The 19,094-nt window shown below is 45.7% G+C and overlaps 1 protein-coding gene across 4 annotated transcripts in view; it reads right to left on the reverse strand.

Annotated features, from left to right (window-relative positions):
* The window catches only part of trip10a (thyroid hormone receptor interactor 10a), a 159,786-nt gene extending 149,562 nt beyond the window's left edge, over positions 1-10,224 (reverse strand). For 2 of the 4 annotated variants that reach the window (XM_060942586.1, XM_060942583.1), the window contains exon 1: positions 9,976-10,224. Coding sequence is in view for 3 of the 4 variants with exons in the window: in XM_060942583.1 (XP_060798566.1) it covers positions 9,976-9,999 (24 nt within the window). In the remaining variant the exon portion in view is untranslated. The remainder of the gene's footprint in view (positions 1-9,975) is intronic. The other 2 variants (XM_060942584.1, XM_060942585.1) reach the window with 2 other exon arrangements.
* Between the last annotated feature and the right edge of the window lie 8,870 nt (positions 10,225-19,094).

Below are 19,094 nucleotides of genomic sequence, written 5' to 3' on the forward strand. Positions count from 1 at the left end.
TTTTGAAAACGTCACATACTGACTACACACATCCGCTGGACTGATTGGCTTTTGAGGGGCTTCATTTGAAAGCGATCGGCTAAAAACTCTTCTCTGTAGAACCCCGTCACTCCCTCCGCTCAAGAATACCCCTTTTCCACCAAATCCGTTCCAGGGCTGGTTCGGGGCCAGTGCTGGTGCTGGTTCACAACTCGTTCAACTTGCGAGCCAGCTAGGAACCAGTTTGCTTTTCCATAGCTCGCGGTGCTAAGGGAAGCCATGTCATTACGTCGCTGTATACGTCAGTTACATCGCTACGTTTGCATAAACCTTGGCGCGAATATCGAAGCAAAAACAACGCGGAAGCAGCAGCAACAACAACAGCAATAATAATAATGGATGACTTCGCGTTTGTACAGCTGCTGCTTCTCGGCACTTAAAAATGGCGATCTTTCGCGGTCTTGTTATTGTTGTTGGTCTTAACAACTCCGCGCCCCCCCCCCCACTGACGTACGAAGTTCTTTCCTCTGGCCCAGCAGAGAGTTGGTGCTAGCCTGGAACCGGTTTTTCTGGCCCCAGAGCCAGTTCTTTGTCAGTGGAAACAGAAAACCCGGTTCCAAACTAAGCACTGGCCCCGAACCAGCCCTGGAACTGCTTTGGTGGAAAAGGGGCAGAAGACAACGAAAGGGCAAGAATAGAACAACCAATCAGAATTCAGATACATCCTGTTGCCAAGTAAAACTGTAACCTTTCAATGTGTCGAAAAGGTTCTCGAGCCCTCGTCCTGTTTTACCGTTAGATCAATCGGCTTAAACTAGCGTTCTAAAACCAGTTGCAGATCCCACAGAAGAGAGCGACTCCCCCTGCCAGCCTCATGGAACGCAGTGTTTAAGGCTCCGGATGGGTTTTACTTCCATTTACGGTATGAGAGAAAGGAACATACACCCTCCCGACAGTCAATGCGCTATTCGCTTGTCAAACACATTTGCAAATTGGTAGAATGAGTTAATCACCACATACAAGATTTGCAATTAATCAAATGAATTGCATATTATTATTATTATTCATGAATTACTACAGTTCTGAACTTCAAATTTTAAACATGTGGACTTTGGAGAGATGACGGAGACTCTTTTGGTGGAACACAACGGAGCAAAATATTGTGACCCTCTAATGTTGGCACCACTGGGGGTTGGCATTGGGTTTACGTCCCCAATAATGTTAATACCAAACCTACGCCCTTGCCGACATGTTACCTCGTTCTAATAGTTGTTCCTTTTATCCAAAATGACAGCTGGCAATACGTTCTTGCTTTGCACTTTTTGTTTATCTGGGTACTAATTTTTGAGAAACTGGGCTGGCAGAATGTTGCCTGTGAAAAAAAAAAAGAAATGTCTTTTTATTACCCTGTGCCAAGTTAATATTATACAATTTTTAAGAGCCATAGATTGTATTTCAGGGGGGGGGGGTTCTAGAAAAATTTAGTATGAGGGTGCTCACCATGGCGAGGGAGCGAAGCGACGGGGGGGGTGAGATGGTGCCGGTTGTCCCCCCCCCCCCCCGTGCCGCGCGAAGCCTTTGAAAAGTTGAGGCTCCAATGGGACATTCTGAGGCTATCTGACAGGGAAATTGTAACAAATTGTCTGTCAACATTGAAAAAGAAAAGTAATCATCTTCTGCCCCGGACAGTCTTTGGGTTTCTTCCGTTTCGTGCCGTGGGATGACATCTTTAAATGCCCAAGTGTCAAAAACAACTCGCGAACTACTTCTGTCAAAAGCTCCCGCGCCGGTGGGTGAAAGGTCATTCAGTCTCAAGAAATCTCGCTCTACAAGTCAGCTGACCTTGTATGTAACCCATGTCAAATCTCGCGAGAGCAGCCGCGACAAGTAAACAACTAAACAACATGGCGCCTCAGTCTGGAAAACGCCAATTCGGATCGTTTTGGCACCGTCTGGCGGTGTATCTACTATGATTGGAATATTTTTGGAGTAATTATAACGTATTTGATGATCAGACACATTGTCACGTGGTGTTGCTGGGATGTTTTCACGGAGAAAAGATCGTTTTGAGAAAGATTGCATGTTGTGCAGTAGCATATAAGTGCATGGCCTAAGTGTGACTTGGGGTTCAACTGGCATTTCAGTAAGGGGGCGCACGCCGAGAGTAAGCGGGCGCAGCGCCCCTGTTCCCCGGTTTAGACGAAAGCCTGGTATTTTATTTGTTTTTGTTGTGAGTGGTTTCATTTGATTGTTTTATTTCTTTAGGTTATTTATTTATATATTTTTTTTACATTCCACTGTTGAATTGAATAAGTTGACTGAATTTAAAAAAAAAAAAAAAAAAAAAAGTTTACTGTTCAATGATTATTTTACTAGTGGCATAAAATTGTCTTGAAAAGACGTCAACAATAATATCGTTTATCGCAATAATTTCTGAGACAATATATCGTCCAACAAAATTTGTCATCGTGACGGGCCTAACAGCCACCGTCACATGGTGCAGATGGGGTCTTGTTCTCAGGCTCGACTCAAAATTTTCTTTTATGACTCGGACTCGAGGTTTAGTGCCTTGACTACAACACTGGTCTACAGCTGAATACCAGGGCTCGACATTAACAGTAGCCCGATTGCCCGGGGCAACCATTCAATAGATTCGGACAACCAGACTCTCACAAATGCTTGCCCGATCGGGCAACTACCCAAATATGTCAACTTGCGTGAAAAACGATGTTTATTCATTCATATTACGATGAAATTCCATCACGATTTGCGATTGTTTGACTCGGAAAGACCACGTCCATGTTATCGTTACGGGATGTTCAACAACTAGCGGAATTCACATTTGCACATCGCGGGCTCGCGATGCAGTTTCCCATTGCTAATAATTATTGCGTAGTACATATTCAGTGTTCTATTCAGACCCTCCAGGATTTCGCGATGTTGCGATTTGCAACTTCAACGCAAATTCAACCAATCCCCACAAATTCAGGGTGGTGTTGCAATTATATCTAATCACCGCAACTTTCCCTCAAATTTGACCAATCGTTGGCGTCGTCTTGAGGTGACGTCGACAAACTACCTTCCGCCTTACTTCCGTGTATACGTTCAAGAGAAGCAGCATGTGCGCAGTGCTGCCAGATTGGGCGGTTTTAAGTGCATTTTGGCGGGTTTTGAACATGTTTTGGGCTGGAAAACGTCAGCAGTATCTGGCAACACTGCATGTGCGAGTCAGTGTTTATGTAGGCTTAAATTCTGTTACTGAAAGTGTGTTATGTTTACAGTGAAGGACTGTGTGCACTTTATTTTTTTTACTTAATACAATAAATTAATGGATGCCAACATTTTTGCCAAAATGGTATTTTATTTTCCATTGTTAGGCAGCTTCAGCATCATACTGTGAGATTCTGTTCAAATTGTTTTTTTTCTTCTATGAAGCCTGAGCCATTTATTTTATTATAGTTTATAATTATTGTTTAATTTAGTCTTCAGGAGAGACTGCCTGCACACAGTACTAGTATTAATAGTTTTTTTTTCTTACATGAAAGCTGAGGCATTTATATTATATTTGAAGGTAACTTCATGTTGTGCTGTGAGGTTCTCTGCACTTTAACTTTTGAACCAACAGGAGCATTTGGATCAGTAAAGCCTATTTTTCTGCATTTTTGTAGTCCTGGTAATCTTTTATATTGGTAAAGTTGTTTATAGGACCATTTCTCGGTGCCTTTGTTTTTTTAATCAATAGTTTTTCAGTAATAACTTTAATATTTAACATATCACTCAATTTTAATCACAAAAAGAGAAAATCGCAACAATTTCTCGCAACTTTCACTTCCTCCTGCAATGTAATCGCAACAAAAACCTAAAAAACACCGCAACTTTCATCACAATTTTTTGGAAAACCCCCCGCAACATCAGACATTTTGCCCGCAACAATCACAAAAAAGGCCCGCAAAATCCTGGGGCCATTATTAAAAAAATGTTCTGTTTCCGGTCCACCGGCCAGGTGAGTACCGTTTGTGCGGTTGAAATTTAACACCGGTTTTTCGACATTTTTTTTGGGTTCGTAAATCTAAAAATCGAACTTGACATTTCCGCATTCCCAGGGCTTTCCACTAAGGCTCATACTAGCCAGCCATGACAAATAAGTAGCCAGCCAGGGGGAGTAAACACACAAACTCCTGTGCACGCAGTTCCCAGGGTTAAATGTATTTTCCACAGACCATTTATTTATTCACTTTACTCAAATACAAAGTAAAATGGCAGTAAATCTTCTTTCTTTTCTTGCGTACTGCATCATGAGGCGTTCCTGGCTTGTAAATCTCTTATTTTCGGTGCATGACACATTCACGCAGTTGAGCATGCTATGAATTAACAACGACAACGGTCTGCAGTGGGGCTACACAATTACACACTCAGCCAACATTTCTCCATTTGTGTATGAAAATACACTCCAACCACTCAGTTTGGCTTCATTTACAACCAACGGTGTCTTTTGATGCTGGCACGTAATTGAACGAGAGAAGACTGGTTTACCGGAGACAAAATAAGCGTCACCTCTGCTTCTGTTCCCTCCGACACACTACTGCCTCCGCCGAGTGCGCGCGCAGTCTGAACTGAATCAGCTCTGCGCATGCGCCACAAAAAATTGGCAGCCTCCATGAAGGAAGCAGATCCGGAGTTTTCAAACATTTGCTTAAGTGTGAAATTGCAAAATGGTATTCTAGCGAACAACAAAATAGTCAAGATTCAGAAAAACAAATCATTCAGTGATCATTTTAATAGTGTAATTTCATCCGAACTAGGCCTAACGCTCGATTTAGAACTACAAAAAGGCCGCGTGTCATTTTAAGTACCTTTGTAAAAGTTTTGCAAATGTTGCAGTCAGCATTTAAAATGCTAACTTAGCTTTTGTACAAGTTTCAGTTGATTAACCCATTGACGCCTGAAACGCCTGCAAAAAAAAGTCTGCAAATGCCTAAGCCAGTTTTTAGAAAAGGTCCCCATCTGCCTGAGGGTTTTCTGAAATAAAAATAATTAATTTAAAACGCCGATGAAAAATTCAATATCTCAGCCTCTGAAGCACATAAAGACATGAAATAAGTTGCATTTAAAAGATAAAATTCTCTGCTTTTATTGGATCATGCTCATTCAGCATTAACACTAACATTTTTATTAAAAAAAAAAATCTGGCATGCATCTTGAAAATAATGACAAATCAACAATGCTGCGTTATGCAGCAACCAGCATTTGGGGCAATGTTGCGTTATGCAACAACCGGCGCTAGGGGCAATGTTGCACGACGCAGCATCTGGCGTCAATGGGTTAAACCGTCATATTTTATTAACGTGTCTGCTTTTGTAATAAAAAAAAGTACTGAAAGAAAAAGCAAACACAGCATTGCGATTTCTTATCCATCCATATATAATAAAAAAAAAAATCCCTCCCTCCCGACTGAATTTTTTTGCTCACCCGGTGGACAGGAAACGGATTTTTTTTTAAGGATGGCCTGGGGGGACTGTCTATTGGTATGTCCTTCACTACATGACTAATTACCGCATTACTTGCACGGGGCGCTAGTGTCAATGCTTGTTGATACAGACAGTGTCTGAGAAGATTGAATAATAAATAAAATATGTAATATTTGGGCAACCATGTTCTGAGTTCGGGCAACCAGATTTTTACAAATGGGCAACCATGTCTCAAAGTTAACGTAAAGCCCTGAATACTACGTTCTGTTGAATTTTAAAAACATCTCATGTCGCATTCAGACCTTCTAAAACTTTTCAATCCCAGTCTTCTGAATCTGAATTTAAGACGCAGATCATAAATCAAGACGCCAGCACAAAGATAGTCAAGGTGTTTAAAATCACTGGGCACACTCAATATTTTACAGTCCCGCTTGGAAACCTGATGGACCAAAATGATTTGGTTCTGATGTACCATCTAGTGACTGTCGCTTTAATCCTGCAAATGTGAATAAGATATTTTAAGAACAACGTTGCAGCTGCGTCTAGACGAGCATTTACGACATGATGTGACGTGAACTTATACTGTACTGAAGCTCGGAACGATGATGACAAGAAAAAATAATCATGCTCGACCCCAATTAAAAAGCATCAGCGGATTTGTAATGATCTGAAATTCAGTCAACCACAGGCCAGGAGACAAACACATCTCTCTTTGTGTGGGAAAAATGTGCAGCGTAACACCGTGTCTCCCCGCAGGGACGTGGGCTGGATGATTGGCCACAGAAATTAGGGCAAAACTAATTAGGCTGGCGCAGTAGAACACATGATGGAAAGGGGACAGAGGACAGAAAGCCTGAGGGAAACGGTGGAACAAGGTCAGAAGCTTCCCACCCACTTCTCTCTTCACTCGAATGCTCCACTTTCACACTGTCGATGTTGAACCACACACACACACACACACACACACACACGTGCATCCTTTTCCTTTCCTGAAAACAGAGCCACGGTCACCGGAGAAGCTGCCACCGGTGTCAAGGACACTGTCCTTTCATTTTAGCCGTCCAGGGTGGAAACTCCGCGCGAGTGTTAACTTCAGAGCACAACATTCCAAACACTCACGCAGCAAGTCGGAGAACCGTTCGAAGCTTTCTGAATAAACTACGCCACTCGGGTCACCGCCCACAGACTCCTGCGTCACGTCAGTGAAGGTCCAGGTCTTTCTGAAAAGTCTCGTAGCAGGACGTCGAGGTATAACTTGTGGTTATAATCGTGAAAAATATTTACGTTCCTTGTAAACATAAAAACCGCTGCAGCACTTCAGGTGAGTGTAAAAACACCTTCAGGATTGGAACCCAAACACACATCAGCTTAAAGAAAGAACGAACTTTATTCAGCACACGCTTGTGAAATTCCTCTCTGCGTTTAACCCATCTGAAGCAGTGCACACACACGTGAGCAATGAGCACACACACATACCCAGAGCAGTGGGCAGCCATGCTAACAGCGTCCGGGGAGCAGTTGGGAGTTCGGTGCCTCGCTCAAGGGCACCTCAGCCCAAGGCCGTCCCATATTAACCGAACCGCATGTCTTTGGACTGTGGGGGAAACACACGCAGACACAGGGAGAACATGCAAACTGCACACAGAAAAAGCCCCCACCGGTCGCTGGGCTCGAACCCAGAACCTTCTTGCTGTGAAGCGACCGTGCTAACCACTACACCACCGTGCCGCCGATCAAACGTTCGGAAGCTGGTCCAACTTTGTGCCACAAACAGAAGGAAAGTGAATAACTACGACAGGTCAGCTGAGAAAGCTATATATTTTCATACAACAAGAAACGACAGAAACAATAAAAGACCAAAAAACATGAAGTGGTGAATGGATGGATGAACAGACAGACATACAAAAGGAGGAGATTAATGGCTGGAGGGAGGAACATGAGTGCAAACAGAGGGCTAGACAGATGGAGGGACAGAGGAGCTCAGTGAATGGCTAGACAGACAGACAGACAGAGGGAGGGAGGGAGGGAGGGAGGGAGGGAGGGAAGACAGATGGGTGGAGGAATAGATACTAAGAGGAATGAATAATACTTAGTGTACACAGAGAGACAGACTGATAGAAGGAAAGAGACGGACATACAGCCAAAGGGAAAGACAGACAGACAAATGTAGGCAGACGGGCAGAGGGATAGACAGATATAAAGGCAAAGAGAGAGAGTGCAAGGAAGAGAGAGAGTGCAAGGAAGACAGACAGGGCAAAAACAGACAGACAAGCACCTCAGTGAAAAAAGTTAGTTATATCACAGCTAACATGCCTTACAAATGAAACTCTGAATCCCAGCTTCCTTTACATCCCCACCACACCGGATCCACGCATCCACCAAATCCCCACCACTCCAGATCCACGCAGCCACCAAATCCTCGCCACACCAGATCACACGTCCACATCAAATCCCACGGCCACCAAATCCCCACCACACCAGATCACACGTCCACATCAAATCCCCAACAAACCATACAGGATCACACATCCACCAAATCGCCACTACACTGGATCACATATCCACATCAAATCCCACGGCCACCAAATCCCCACCACACCAGATCACGTCAAATCCCCCACCACTTTGGATCACACATCCACATCAAATCACACGTCCACACCGGATCACACATCCACCAAATCCCCACCACTCCCAATCACGCGTCTGCCAAATCCCCACCACTCCAGATGACGCGTCCGCATTGGATCCACACGCCCGCAAAATCCCCACCACACCGGGTCACACATCCACACCGGATCCACATGTCTACCAAATCACCACACCACTGGATCACACATCCACATCAAATCCCCACCACTCCGGATCACGCGTCCGAAAAAATCCCCACCACTCCGGATCACGCATCCGAAAAAATCCCCACCACTCCGGATCACGCGTCCGCCAAATCCCCACCACTCCGGATCACGCGTCCGCCAAATCCCCACCACTCCGGATCACGCGTCCGCCAAATCCCCACCACTCCGGATCACGCGTCCGCCAAATCCCCACCACTCCGGATCACGCGTCCGCCAAATCCCCACCACTCCGGATCACGCGTCCGCCAAATCCCCACCACTCCGGATCACGTGTCCGCCAAATCCCCACCACTCCGGATCACGTGTCCGCATCAGATCCACACATGCACATCAAATCGCCACCACACTGGATCACACGTCCACACCAGATCCACACATCCACCAAATCGCGTCCACACCAGATCCACACATCCACCAAATCGCCACCACACCGGATCCACACATCCACACCAGATCCCCACGTCCGCCAAATCGCCGCCGCACCGGATCCCCACGTCCGCCAAATCGCCGCCGCACCGGATCCCCACGTCCGCCAAATCGCCGCCGCACCGGATCCCCACGTCCGCCAAATCGCCGCCGCACCGGATCCCCACGTCCGCCAAATCCCCACGTCCGCCAAATCCCCGCCGCACCGGATCCACACGTCCACCAAATCCCTGCCGCACCGGATCCACACCGCACTGGATCCACACGTCCACACCGGATCCACACGTCCACCAAATCCCCACATCCACCAAATCCCCGCCACACCGGATCCACACGTACACCGGATCCACACATACACCAAATCCCCGCCACACCGGATCCACACGTACACCAAATCCCCGCCACACCGGATCCACACGTACACCAAATCCCCGCCACACCGGATCCCCACATCCACACCACACTGGATCCACACGTCCACCAAATCCCTGCCACACCGGATCACACATCCACACTGGATCCCCGCATCCACCAAATCGCCTCCACACCGGATCCCCACGTCCACACCGGATCCCCACGTCCACCAAATCGCCACCACGGCAGATCACACGTCCACACCAAATCACACATCCACCAAATCCCCACATCCACACCAGATCACACATCTACCAAACCAGATCACATGTCCTCACCAAATCCCACATCCACCAAATCCCCACCAAACCAGATCACATGTCCTCACCAAATCCCCACTGCACCAGATCACACGTACACATTGGATCCACACGTCCACCAAATCCCCACCACTACCACACCTCCATCACATGTCCAGGAGAAATCAGGACCAGCTGACATCATCATCATCATCCCCAGTAAAGATCTTTTCACCCTGAAAGGGAATCGATCAGAGTCTCTCCAGCTCCCTCAGTTTCACAGCACAGGCGCATCCTGCAGCTTTCCTCCACACTAACTCAACACCATCAGGGCCAGGAAACCAGCTCAGCGACCCAGAGCCCCTCTGACCGGGAGCAGGATAATGTTTCCCTCCACTGGGAGACTGAAAAGCTGAACATGCAGGACAGACACAGATGGGTTTGAGCGGAAACCCGCTAAACTCTTTAAAAAAAAACACCTTCACCAAATCAGTTCGATTAAAGAGACGATTACAAAACGCGCTAAAGACAGAAAGTGATGTGTGTGAGGTAAACTAAAGGGAAAGTGAGTTCGGAGCGGAGCGGACTCACCCACAGCTCGGTTCCCCAGTCCATGGTCTCCTCCTTATCAGCTTCAAACTTATCCCGAATTAACTCTCACTCCCGCACCACAAAACAACCAAACTCAGGCAAATCAATAAATATCCTTTCTTCTCCTCGTCGTTTAACGTCATACAGCGCGACTCGGAACCGAAGAGCAGCTTAACAAACCGCCGACTTTCTGCCGTCCAAGAAATTTTCGTTGTAAAAAAACTCGGAATGGATCAACAGGCTTCGTATCCGCGTCACTCCCAAATCCCAGATTCTTAAAGGAGCCGTAACACATTTACAAGGCTGTGTTCCAATTGGATATGAATTCGCCACGTAGTACACGACGTAGAATAGAGACCTAATTACGTCACGCGCTATGCAATGATACCTCCATAGGGAGTCATGAGTGATTTTGGTTACGGCCCATAGATATCAGGCCTGAAGCAAAGGATGCTCAAACTTGTTACAGACATGAATAAGTGCGAAAAAATGTGATCTTAATCCAATTATTCAACAATTAATCACACTAGGCAAATATACACACTGGTTTTAAACTGTGTAGAATGTTGATTCAATTGTGTAAAAGAAAAAAAATTTGCAAACATTTTCTTACATCAGATATAAACAATACTTGTCCTAGTTTTATTTCATTATTAAAATTGCAAGTTGGCATGATTTATACTCGGTTATAATTTAATATTTACTTTCATAAGCTTTAAATGAGGAATTGAAAGAATGTCCAACTATGAACTAGAAAATGCATGTGTGGGGAGAGCAGGGAGAGTTGGGACAGGGGAGACTTGGGATAGTTTGTGTTCCCATCAATTAATTTCAACTGATCAGATTTTAGCTGGGCGGCACGGTGGTGTAGTGGTTAGCGCTGTCGCCTCACAGCAAGAAGGCCCGGGTTCGAGCCCCGTGGCCGGCGAGGGCCTTTCTGTGCGGAGTTTGCATGTTGTCCGCGTGGGTTTCCTCCGGGTGCTCCGGTTTCCCCCACAGTCCAAAGACATGCAGGTTAGGTTAACTGGTGACTCTAAATTGACCGTAGGTGTGAATGTGAGTGTGAATGGTTGTCTGTGTCTATGTGTCAGCCCTGTGATGACCTGGCGACTTGTCCAGGGTGTACCCCGCCTTTCGCCCGTAGTCAGCTGGGATAGGCTCCAGCTTGCCTGCGACCCTGTAGGACAGGATAAAGCGGCTAGAGATAATGAGATGAGATGAGGTTTTAGATGAGATGAGAAGTTAGATGTTGCCCCTTAGAGTAACCTGCTTCCTTTGGAGCCAGTGCAGTAAGGTTTGTGCAGTTCAATATTATAAAAACCAAAACTTGTATTTCCTATTTTGCCTCCACCTCCATTCTACGGTGTAACGTGGGGATTTGTTAGGAATTAAAGAATGTAGCCGAGAATTACCATATACACTCAACAACCCCTTTAATCAGAACTTGTCTTTGATTCTAAGATTCCTGTTCTTGGCTGCAAGAATAAAACCCAATGTGGTCTTCTACTGTTGCATTCTTATTCTTATTCTTGTGCTTATTCCGATTCTTTATTTGGATCCCCATTAGCTTCCACAGATGCCCCTTTTCCACCAAAGCAGTTCCAGGGCTGATTTGGGGCCAGTGCTTAGTTTGGAACTGGGTTTTCTGTTTCCACTGACAAAGAACTGGCTCTGGGGCCAGAAAAACCGGTTCCAGGCTAGCACCAACTCTCTGCTGGGCCAGAGGAAAGAACCGCTTACGTCGGGGGAGTTGTTAAGACCAACAACAATAGCAAGACCGTGAAAGGTCGCCATTTTTAAGCGACGAGAAGCAGCAGCTGTACAAACGCAAAGTCATCCATTATTGTTGTTGTTGTTGCTGCTTCTTCCATGTTGTTGTTGCTTCGATGTTCGCGCCAAGGTTTATGCAAACACAGTGACGTAACTGACGTATACAGCGACGTAATGACATGGCTCCCCTTAGCACCCCGAGCTATGGAAAAGCAAACTGGTTCTCAGCTGGCTATCAGGTTGAACGAGTTGTGAACCAGCACCAGCACTGGCCCCGAACCAGCCCTGGAACTGATTTGGTGGAAAAGGGGTAAGAGTGGTTGCTAGTGTCCAAAAGCATATCCAGAAGTATGCTGAGATGCTTTTCTGCTCACCACGGTTGCAAAGAGTTGCTATATCCTTCCTGGCAGGTCAAACCAATCTGGTCATTTTCCTCTGAGCTCTCTTATCAACAAGGCATTTGTTTCCACCCACAGAACTGTCGCTCAGTCACTCAATGTTTTTTGTTTTTCACACCATTCTGTGTAAACCCTAGAGACTGTTGTGTGTGAAAACCCCAGCAGTTTCTGAAATACTCAAACCAGTCCATCTGGCTCAAACCAACACCCATGCCACAGTGAAAGAAAGTCACACTTTGAGATCACAATTTTCCCCATTCTGATGTTTGAAGTGAACATTAAGGTTATTTGTCTCCATGTGTCAGCCCTGCGATAACCTGGCGACTTGTCCAGGGTGTACCCCGCCTCTTGCCCATAGTCAGCTGGGATAGGCTCCAGCTTGCCTGCGACCCTGTAGAACAGAATAAGCAGCTACAGATAATGGACGGATGGATGGAAGTGAACATTAACTGAAGCTCTTGGTTTGTATCGGCATGATTTGATGCATCGTGCTGCTGTCAAGGGATCGGCTGATTAGAGAACTGCATAAAACAGCAGGTGTGTGGGTGGGTGTATAGGATTATTTATTAAACTTAAATTCTAGGGAAAAAACATTTAAGGATTTTTTTTTCAGAATGGCCAGATGGGGAGAGTTGGGAGGGTTTATCAAGTTACAGGTTTTTTCTTATGGTTGACAAATATAAACTTGTTTAAAATTATTGTTAAAAATGTGGGCGTGTCCGTGCACGAGGATGAAGCTTATTTCATTCCTTCTTGAGAATGGATCTGTTTTGTCTCTTCAGGTTTTGAGTAGGGGCGGCACGGTGGCGTAGTGGTTAGCGCTGTCGCCTCACAGCAAGAAGGTCCTGGGTTCGAGCCCCGTGGCCGGCGAGGGCCTTTCTGTGTGGAGTTTGCATGTTCTCCCCGTGTCCGCGTGGGTTTCCTCTGGGTGCTCCGGTTTCCCCCACAGTCCAAAGACATGCAGGTTAGGTTAACTGGTGACTCTAAATTGCCCATAGGTGTGAATGTGAGTGTGAATGGTTGTCTGTGTCTATGTGTCAGCCCTGTGATGACCTGGTGACTTGTCCAGGGTGTACCCCGCCTTTCGCCCGTAGTCAGCTGGGATGGGCTCCAGCTTGCCTGCGACCCTGTAGAACAGGATAAAGCGGCTAGAGATAATGAGATGAGATGAGGTTTTGAGTAAACTGACATTTTTCTATTGCTGTACCCACATTGTGTGTTCATACAGTTCAGATGGGGCAAGTTTCTTTTTATAATAAATAAAAATTAAACATGTAGGATTGAGCAAGGTATTTTATTTTTGTTCCATGTCTCCCTACTATGTCCCAAGTCTCCCAACACAATGTCCCATGTCTCCCCTCGATGTCTCACGTCTCCCTTCAAAAAACAATGACAGAAAAAGTGAAATCTGAAGGCCAGGATATGTGACAAGCTGAGAAACTCATGTTGTGGTAAGAGGGGATAGTAACTATTCTCTAATGTGATATGAATGTGACGCTACCTGCAAAGAATTTCACACAATCTACAAAAGCTGAAGACTTGTCCCAAGTCTCCCCGCTCTCCCCTATCTATTAACTAGAATATGTACTACTATGACAATTTTTTTAAATTACACCTCTGAATTAAGAAAAAAATTAATCTAAAATGTGAATTATGAACTAAAATGTACAAATACGAACCTGAAACCATACAACTATGAAAGTCGGAAATGTACAACTATGAGGTAGAAGTATATAACTATAATGTGTGTGTGTGTGTGTGTGTGTGTGTGTGTGTGTGTGTGTGTGTGTGTGTGTGTAGAAAATCTACTATTGTTACTGTGCCAGGCATAATTTAATCCTAGATACAAGTAATAACAAAAAGGCCCAAGTACCCTGAGCTACTCTGGCCTAAACCTCTCCCGAGATCTGGAATCTTTTTTTTTTTTTTGCACATGGGGCCATCCGGGCGGCACGGTGGTGTAGTGGTTAGCGCTGTCGCCTCACAGCAAGAAGGTCCTGGGTTCGAGCCCCGGGGCCGGCGAGGGCCTTTCTGTGTGGAGTTTGCATGTTCTCCCCGTGTCCGCGTGGGTTTCCTCCGGGTGCTCCGGTTTCCCCCACAGTCCAAAGACATGCAGGTTAGGTTAACTGGTGACTCTAAATTGACCGTAGGTGTGAATGTGAGTGTGAATGGTTGTCTGTGTCTATGTGTCAGCCCTGTGATGACCTGGCGACTTGTCCAGGGTGTACCCCGCCTTTCGCCCGTAGTCAGCTGGGATAGGCTCCAGCTTGCCTGCGACCCTGTAGAAGGATAAAGCGGCTAGAGATAATGAGATGAGATGAGATGGGGCCATCCAAAACTTGCACAGATAAGTTACATATACTTGATGTGAAGTTAAACCAAATCTGGCCGACCTCAATCTTTGATTTTATTATATTCAGCTCAGATCAGGCACAGACCCAGAACTTATTTTGACATTTGGTCCAAATGTGGCACAGAACCAGTTACAATTAGACCAACACTGACCCAGTTCTGCACTTTAAACCTCTGCTTATCCAAGGCACATGTGGCCCAGATCGTGGAGCTTTATTAGTGCTGATAGATGTTATATTTTAAAACATTTCAGGTTTTTTTTTTACATTTTATTTTTAAATACTAAAAATGCCATTTTAATTCTTATAACAGACATTATTCCATCCACATTAACTGGATATGAGCAATCACACACTCTAGCTATTCTACTACGAGGCTGTCAGCTCATATACCATGAGTAGAGAAAAACAAAATGGTGGACCGTGCTGCTGAAACAACTGAGTACGAAATAAAAACTCTACTCGAAAACAAAACCCCAAAAAATACAAAAAAGCAATAAAATATGGAATGAAAATATTTGATGGGAATAACATTTTATATATATATATATATATATATATATATATATATATATATATATATATATATAAAATTTTTCAAGAATTATTATTATCGCATTTTTCACAAATTGCTCCTGTCATTTCACTGGTTTGTTTGCATTCCTCATCTTTAAGCATTAAAATTTGTTGAATGACAGGTTCAAAAGCAGGGCAGTACAGTGGTGTAGTGGTTAGCGCTGTCGCCTCACAGCAAGAAGGTCCGGGTTCGAGCCCCGGGGCCGGCGAGGGCCTTTCTGTGCAGAGTTTGCATGTTCTCCCCGTGTCCGCGTGGGTTTCCTCCGGGTGCTCCGGTTTCCCCCACAGTCCAAAGACATGCAGGTTAGGTTAACTGGTGACTCTAAATTGAGCGTAGGTGTGAATGTGAGTGTGAACGGTTGTCTGTGTCTATGTGTCGGCCCTGTGATGACCTGGCGACTTGTCCAGGGTGTACCCCGCCTTTCGCCCGTAGTCAGCTGGGATAGGCTCCAGCTTGCCTGCGACCCTGTAGGACAGGATAAAGCGGCTAGAGATGATGGATGGATGGATGGATGGATGGAGGTTCAAAAGCTCAAAAGCTGAAGTTTGAAAATTACAGAACTGAAATGTCCAAGGAAGAATTAAATAAATGTCTAAAGCTGTTCTCTACCTTGGCACGACAGCAAGACGGCACTTTCTACAAACACCCCCCCACACACAAAAAACAGTAAAGTAAATTTGTGCTGCCATCGACAGGTTTTTAAGAAGTCCGCCTAAGCGGAAATGATTTTGTCTGACTTTTTAAATAATGTTTTTATTTATCGATTTTGCAAAAAAGAATACAGATAAAAATGCTCTGTTTCTCAAAATCCAGTGATTGTGGCTAGAATAAAACAATTATTCTGTGAAATTGAGTCTTATGGCTGATAGTTATCAGCTCATGTATGACTTGATTTCATGAAATAACTGTTAAATATCTTGCCAAAGCCATGTGCAGTTGAAAGTAGGAGTTGATATTTCAATTTCTATCACTACATGCATTGTTTAACAAAGTAAACTTGTAATCAGTGATGTGGTGGCATTTTTCAGAGACATTTATTTAACATTTATGGAGAGAGAGAGAGCAGGGGAGGGGGGGAGAGCAGGAGAGAGAGAGAGAAAGGGGAGAGAGAGAGAAAGAGAGAGGGGGAGAGAGAGAGGGATGGGGAGAGAGAGAGCAGGGGAGGAGGGAGAGCAGGAGAGAAAGGGGAGAGAGCAGGGGAGGGGAGAGAGAGAAAGAGAGAGAGAGGGAGTGGGGAGAGAGAGAGGGAGGGGGAGAGAGAGAGAGAGGGGGAGAGAGAGAGGGGAAGGGGGAGAGAGAGAGGGGAAGGGGGAGAGAGGGAGAGAGAGAGAGAGAGAGCAGGGGAGGGGGAAGGGAAGGAGAGAAAGGGGAGAGAGAGAGAAAGAGAGAGGGGGAGAGAGAGAGAGGGAGGGGAGAGAGAGGGATGGGGAGAGAGAGCAGGGGAGGAGGGAGAGCAGGAGAGAGAGGGGAGAGAGCAGGGGAGGGGAGAGAGAGAAAGAGAGAGAGAGGGAGTGGGGAGAGAGAGAGGGAGGGGGAGAGAGAGAGAGAGAGGGAGGGAGAGAGGGAGGGGAAGGGGGGAGAGAGAGCAGGGGGGAGAGAGAGCAGGGGAGGGGGAGAGAGGGAGAGAGAGAGAGAGCAGGGGAGGGGGAAGAGAAGGAGAGAGAGAAAGGGGAGAGAGAGAGAAAGAGAGAGGGGGAGAGAGAGGGAGGGGGAGAGAGAGAGGGATGGGGAGAGAGAGAAAGAGAGAGGAGGGAGAGAGGGGGGAGAGAGAAAGGGGGGAGAGAGAAAGGGGAGGGGGAGAGAGAAATAGAGAGAGAGGGAGTGGGGAGAGAGAGAGAGAGAGATAGGGGGAGGGGAGGGGGAGAGAGAGAGGGAGAGAGAGGGAGGGGGAGAGAGAGAGAGAGAGAGAGATAGGGGGAGGGGAGGGGGAGAGAGAGAGGGAGAGAGAGGGAGGGGGAGGGGAGAAAGAGAAAAGGGAAGGGGGAGGGAGAGAGAGGGAGGAGGAGGGAGAGAGAGGGAGGAAAAGAGGAGGGAGGGAGAGAGAGAATGTAGATGAGAAAGGGAACTAGCTTGTCTGTCAGATGATCAAGATAAGAAGACCTTTATTATCCCACAACGGGGAAATTTCCTGATCTACAGCATTAAATCTAACTTTATTAAAATGTGTAGCATGTCGTTCATTAATGAATCAAACATTGTAATTGTTGGAAAATCACTGTGGTATAAGTGGAATAACAAAGTACAGACTGTACTGTGATCTGAAAATAATGCACTCAGCTGCACGCCGTGCCACATCGCGCTCTCTGGCATGCGTTATTTTTGTATAACAGCACCATCTGTTGTCTGTTGTTCCTTACTTGACAATAGTTAATCGTGATCTCCACTGTCATCACACTCTTAGCAAATAAAGTACATTATTGTACTTTTAAGGGCACATCGGCTTCTCACTGGGCCAGAACCCTCTAAGGTATTTATTTGTACCCTTTATAAACTGTTTAGGAACATATTTGTACCCATTAGGCCTTTAAAAGGTACACATAGTCACCTTGAGGTCCAATAATGAGCCCTAGGGGGTTCATTAGTGTAGATTGTACCTTGGGGAACAGAAATGGACTCCTACTGTACCCCTATTTCTGACAGTGCACGTTAATAAACACATTTACCCATTTTCAAAAGCACAAACAGTTTCTTCACAAGCCACATTACATTAACAGCATTTAGCAGACACTTCAATTATCCAGAGCAACGTACAGCATACCCAGAGCAGCCTGAGGAGCAGTCGGGGATTAGATGTCTTCCTCAAGGGCACTTCAGCCATTCCTGCTGGTCCAGGGAACATTTTAGTCCCAAAGCTGCTTCCCGAACCATTATCATATCATTATCATATCATTATCATATCGTTATGAAACACCAGTTAAAATTCATACAACGTTTTTATACAAAAGGCTGTCATTTGATAGTTTGAGGCAAATTTACTTTCATAAACAGTGTCCCAAAATTATGGATCCATGTGCATTTTTCCTGATATGAAATGTCTCTCATCTCATCTCATTATCTCTAGCCACTTTATCCTGTTCTACAGGGTCACAGGCAAGCTGGAGCCTATCCCAGCTGACTACGGGTGAAAGGCGGGGTACACCCTGGACAAGTCGCCAGGTCATCACAGGGCTGACACATAGACACAGACAACCATTCACACTCACATTCACACCTACGCTCAATTTAGAGTCACCAGTTAACCTAACCTGCATGTCTTTGGACTGTGGGGGAAACCGGAGCACCCGGAGGAAACCCACGCGGACACGGGGAGAACATGCAAACTCCGCACACAAAGGCCCTCGCCGGCCACTGGGCTCGAACCCGGACCTTCTTGCTGTGAGGCGACAGCGCTAACCACTACGCCACCGTGCCACCCTGGTTTTATGGGATATTTCTTCTAAATATGTAAAAAAAAAAAAAAAGTGGCAATTAAGACAACAAAAAACATTTATGCAGTGTCTTGCAAAAGTATTCATCCCCCTTGGTGTTTGTCCTGTTTTGTCACATTACAAGCTGGAATTAAAATGGATTTTTGGAGGGTTAGCGCCATTTGATTTACACAACATGCCTACAACTTTAAAGGTGCAAATAGCTTTTATTTTTGTTGGTTTGTTTTGTTTTTACTTGTGACTAACGTGACCAGACGTCCAGGTTTGACCGGGACAGTCCCGATTTTGAGTTGCGTGTCCCCAGTCCCGACAAAGGTCCGTCGGGACGCTGAATTGTCCCGGTTTACACCAAACACTAACAAACTGTCCCGGTTACAGCGATCATATATAGCCAACGAGATGTCGATAAAGCTTCTAGCAATTCAGCATCAATGTGCGTATGTGCGCAGTCAACCTTACAATGTTTCTATTTGTACAACGTTGCAATATAGAGGCCGCGTTATAAAGGTTTTTTTCGCTAGCGGCCGTCAACTACTACGTGACAATGCCAAAGAGAAAATGTTCATTTTCAAAAGATTTGCAGGTTGCTTACCCC

The sequence above is a fragment of the Neoarius graeffei genome, chromosome 16 (assembly GCF_027579695.1).
Source record: "Neoarius graeffei isolate fNeoGra1 chromosome 16, fNeoGra1.pri, whole genome shotgun sequence".
In the NCBI taxonomy this organism is placed as follows: Eukaryota; Metazoa; Chordata; class Actinopteri; order Siluriformes; family Ariidae; genus Neoarius; species Neoarius graeffei.